Genomic DNA, 4,988 nt, shown 5'->3' on the forward strand with positions numbered 1-4,988 from the left:
CTCTTCTCCATTGCAAAACCACCTCCTCTCTCCTCGGACGAGGATCCCCTGACGTAGCCCATCCTGCCATTGAGACACTGACACATGGGTCCCACCAAGCGCAGGGCCCACCTGTCAGCGACCGAAAGGCAGGGGAACCTCTCCTCTCCGTCATCTCCATTCCAAAACCACCGTCTCGCCTCTCCCTCTTCTCTATTGCAAGACCATCGTCTCTCCTCCCATCTTCCAAAGCTAGCACCAGACCACTCAGAAGGACATCTATGGAGGGGATGCAGCAGCGAATCTGGCAGATCGCCGGTGGCGACCAGGCAAATTTAGCCAGGTTGAAGGAGATCCTTACTTGGTTTGACAATGAGTGGGAGATTTCGAGGACGGTGAGGGCCATGTGGCAATGTATGCGAAAGAGCAAGACGACGGCGATGAGGGCGGCGATGTACTCCTCGGCGGCAGTCACGCCGCAGTCCTTCGAGTTCATCGAGTATCTCCTCTGGGTGATGGAGCAGACAGATTCGCCCGAGGCGAAAGTCAGGCGGAGGTGGTGGGCGTACAGGTCGAAGGTCGAGCACCCAGAGGATAACGAATCGATCGAGTACGGTGTGCCGTTCGTGAGGGTGCAGAGCCAGCCGGAGCCACAGGAGTATTCGTTCTCCCACCGCAAGAGGAAACCGGATGGCGCAACGTCGCTTCCCCGCCGTTCTCCACGGTTCCCTCGATGCTCGCCTTGTTTCAACGGCGTCGGTAGGGTTTAAGGTAAGCTTCGCACTAACCTAATCTTCCATCTGCTCATGCTTACAATCAGTGTGACAACTAATAAAAATCATGCTTACAATCAGTCTCCGAGTACTACGCCAATCACCCTAAAATAGCTCTGGACCTTTGGGTCAAAGTTGTGACACTGTGTACAAATAAAGAAAAATAGATTGGTGCTTCTTTCAGAAAAGAGTACACCCCTAGAAAACTGCTAATTTAAGCTACTAGTATTTTTTTAAGTCTAAGCTACTGGTATTTGGTTAGAGGATTTGCTGCCGAGAACTCTGGGGGAAACTCTGATCCTTGGATCGGGCGGTGGCGGCGCTCCGGCGTCGTACCCTTCCTGAAGGCGCCGCCTTGGAGCGTATGGTTCGTCATATGTAGCTTCATCTCTTCGGGGCGGTAGTGCTAGGAGTGGTGTTGCTGCGCTCAGCGCCTATGTATCCTGTCCTGGGTGTGTGCGTGTGTTGCGGTGGCATAGCGTGTGTTTGTACTGAATGCTTGTGGTTTGATGCTTTATATATAAAGCGGGGCGAAAGCCTTTTTCGGTAATTGCTTCCATGCGCTTCCCATGGTAATTATGTGAGGAGCGAGCTCGGCGCATCAATCTAGCTGGCGTGGCCTTGTGGACGAATTTTGGAGGCCCTCTATTGGATCCGTCAACTGCATAATTCAAGTCAAGTAAATCAATTAAACATGATATGCAAGAAAAATGTCAGGCTGATTTATGAAAGGGGTAGGCAGACAAAAGGCAGAACCTCTCATATCCAGCAGAGAAGGGTGCCTGGGAGTCTGTAGTCGGATGTTTCGTGGCATAGAGAAACACTTGACCAAGTCCTCTCTCGTTGGTAACCTCCCTTGCTCTTGTTCCTGAGGTAGTTTGGCTTATTAGCACCTCCCATTTACTTATGAAAGATCAAATGAGCAGAAAGCATAAGTAGGTGGATACAAAACAGGAAGCAACATGTAAAAATGGAAGGAACCAGACACCCAATCATCCTAATCTGGTTGGTTGATCAAATAAATGCAACGATGGTATATGATTGAGACGAGATTACTTCAGTTTTTTGTTCAATCAAGATTCAGCAAGCAGAAATTTAGCAAGAGGCCTTTTCTGCTCGGTAGTTAAGAGCAGTTAAGAATTTCCAATCGATTCCTGGAACAATTATCAATCAAGAATCCAATTAAACTTTAATCCAATGTTCAGAAATTGAGGACTTCATTCCTGGGAGCAATAAAAGAAACCGAACAGTTCCATCCAAGAAACTACGTCTGCTCCTAGACTTAACACAACAATCTCGATGTATCTAGAAGAGTTTACATCAACGGCAGGGAAAATCAAGAACCTAGGACCTTCGATTATCTACTTCTCAACCGAGAACCTGTGAGGAATAACACGCCAAATTCGATGTATCATAGCAGAGTTCAAGATCAACTGCAGGTGCAATGCTATCAAATGCAAATATTCAAATGCAGTGAACTCAAGCATACCTCAGTTTCTGTAAGCTCATCCCTGATCCCTGGCCGTGCAATCTTGTTCTTCTGCCATCGATCTTTCTGATTCAGCCTAGTTGATTGAAGTAATATCATAAGTGCTCTGCCCAGATAAGTTACAAAGAACTAGTATCTTAGATGAACAATTCTTGATTCTGAGCAACTCCCTAGTTAACTGCTAACAAATGCATGTTAAGAGGTAATGATAAAAGATGAGATAAGAGGGATTACTTGTATATGAGCTTTACAATCTGTGAATCCTTCCAGGCAACCAACTTGGCGTGGACAGCATTTTCCTTATGTTTCATCGCAGGGCCCTCATAGACACTATCAGACCAGAAGTTCCAATCACGAGCTGAAACAATACAGAATTGTCTCAAATCCATGTTCGGATGAAAAACTGTCAGGTCTCAAGAGATTTAAGCCCATACCTGAGGACACACTACATGACATAGTATCATCCTGACAGTCCTTCTGATCTACTGCGTCATCTTCCTCTTCACTTACTTTAGGCAATCTCCATTCATTGACAGCATCAGTGGCTCTCATTGGTAACCTCCCTTGCTCTTGTTCTTGAGGTAGTTTGGCTTATTAGCACCACCCAATTACTTATGAAAGATTAAATGAACATAAAGCATAGCTAGGAGGACAGAAAGCTGGAAGCAACAAGTAATAATTGGATGGAACCAGACACCAAATCATCCTAATCTGGTTGGTTGATCAAATAAATGTATGATTGAGACGAGATTACTTCAGTTTTCTGTTCAATCAAGATTCAGCAAGCAGAAATTTAGCAAGAAGCCTTTTCTGCACGCTAGTTAACAACAATTAAGAATTTCCAATCGATTCCTGGAACAAATATCAACCAAGAATCCAGTTAAACTTTAATAGAATGTTCAGAAATGGAGGACTTCGTTCCTGGGAGCAATAAAAGAAAACGAACAGCTCCATCCAAGAAACTACGCCTGGTCCAGACTTAACACAACAATGTCGATGTATCTCAGTATCTAGCAGAGTTTACATCAGTATCTAGCAGAGCTAACATGTAATAATTGGATGGAACCAGACACCAAATCATCCTAATCTGGTTGCTTGATCAAATAAATGCAACAATGGTACGATTGGGATCAGATTACTTCAGTCTTTTTTCCAACTCAAGATTCAGCAAGCAGAAATTTAACAAGAAGCATTTTCTGCTCGGTAGTTAACAACAATTAATAATTTCCAATCGATTCCTGGAAATATTATCAATCAAGAATTCAGTTAAACTTTAACACAGCGAGGCCTTCGTTCCTGTGAGCAATACAAGAAACCGAACAGTTCCAAAGAAAGCACATCTGCTACCAGACTTAACACGCCAAACTCGATGGATCCTAGCAGAGTTAAAGATCACTCGCAGGCAAAATCAAGAACCTAGGACATACTTCTCAACCAAGAACCTACTTCTCAACCAAGAACTGTCACGAATAACGCGAAAGAGCACCAAGAACAGGGAAACAGACCTGCTGTGACGCGACGACGGGGCAGCATACGGGCGACGGGGTCGCCGGGCGGTGCGCGATGAGGGGGCCGGCGTTCCAGGGGGCGCAGCTTCCATGGGAGGACGACGGGCGGCGGCCGTAGGGGCCGCCGCGCCCGCCACTTGCTGCCGCGGCGAGCAGCACCTGCGTGCTCCTCCCCGCGGACGCCTCGGGCTCGTTCTCCTCCGCGTCCGCGGCTGCGCCGTCGGAGCGGGCGCGGGAGGAAGCCGAAGAGATTCGGGGGTCGGAGGTTTGCTCGCCCACGCAGGGGAGCAGGAGCGGGAGGAGGTCGTCGATGCGGCGCGTGTTGATGCAGCCGCAGGAGGAGACGGCGACCATCCCCAGCAGAGGATCGAGCCGGTTGCCCTGGACCCGCTGCTGGACGTCCAGGGCCTGTAGCGGAGGCGCGCGCTGGAGTGTGTCGCGCGCGCCGCCGCTTCCGCCGCCTATCGGCGACGCAGCGCCCGCAGTCTCCGGCTGCGGCGAGGACGAGCATCAGGAAAACCTCTGCGAAGAGGAGGTCCGGAGGAGGGAACATGATAAGGAGTGGGTGGGAACTCATGAAACCAAGAAGTGCAAGGAGGAGGAAGAGGCAGGTGCGCCATTGCGGCATTTCGCCGAGCTCACAAGCGGGAAGGAATCGCGCCAACGAAGGAAGGGGAAATTTTGGGGTGGTGGACGGGGCTTCGGGTGTGGGGCTCCGGGAACTTTTGTGGTAGCCGGCCGGGTACGGGGGGTTCTATTTAACGGAAGCCCCTATGTGGTGCTCTTTGCCACAAATTGCTGTCGTTTCGCACAAACGGAGCCCGATGGGCCGGCTCATTGCCCGGATGCTCTATCATCCACTCACTCGAAGCGAACCACCGTTGGTGTCTGCTCCTGCAGCACGCCATATTAAAAGAAGGGTAGGCGATTCCCGCCCAGCATCAGATCGTCCACGCATCGATGGCCTAGATAGACGCGGACTAGCTTATTGCTACCACCTTCCCCTTACCACACGCGCACACGAAAAACGTTCAGCTCGTGGTCGCCGCTGTCATAGCGCTAGACCATTTTCCAGCCGCTGATGGATGCCGGTGACAGAATCTAGCTTCTAGGCGTGTCGTGGATGAGATATCGGTGTCAATGGTGCGGGTAGCAGAGGAAAAAATGGGAGTGTTGCGGCTAGAGAGGATAAGGTTGCGGGGGAGAGGACGGTTGCCTGGACCCCCCCCCCCCCCCCGG

The 4,988-nt window shown here is 49.7% G+C and overlaps 1 protein-coding gene across 3 annotated transcripts; it reads right to left on the reverse strand.

Moving 5' to 3' along the window:
* Positions 1-783: 783 nt before the first annotated feature.
* LOC109768627 (uncharacterized) lies at positions 784-4,461 on the reverse strand. 3 transcript variants are annotated; one of them, XM_073502401.1, is made up of 6 exons: positions 3,747-4,461; positions 2,676-2,816; positions 2,476-2,599; positions 2,242-2,317; positions 1,509-1,620; positions 784-1,413 (listed from the first exon to the last, which is right to left on the reverse strand). In XM_073502401.1, the coding sequence occupies exons 1-6, from the start codon at positions 4,375-4,377 to the stop codon at positions 1,187-1,189; spliced, it is 1,311 nt and encodes a 436-aa protein (XP_073358502.1). In that variant the 5' UTR covers positions 4,378-4,461; the 3' UTR covers positions 784-1,186. The 3 variants fall into 3 exon arrangements, with proteins under 3 accessions (XP_073358502.1, XP_073358501.1, XP_073358503.1); XM_073502400.1 differs by having other exon boundaries at positions 2,242-2,347; XM_073502402.1 differs by lacking the exons at positions 2,242-2,317; positions 2,476-2,599; positions 2,676-2,816.
* Between the last annotated feature and the right edge of the window lie 527 nt (positions 4,462-4,988).

Source organism: Aegilops tauschii, chromosome 6 (assembly GCF_002575655.3).
Source record: "Aegilops tauschii subsp. strangulata cultivar AL8/78 chromosome 6, Aet v6.0, whole genome shotgun sequence".
Lineage (NCBI taxonomy): Eukaryota > Viridiplantae > Streptophyta > Magnoliopsida > Poales > Poaceae > Aegilops > Aegilops tauschii.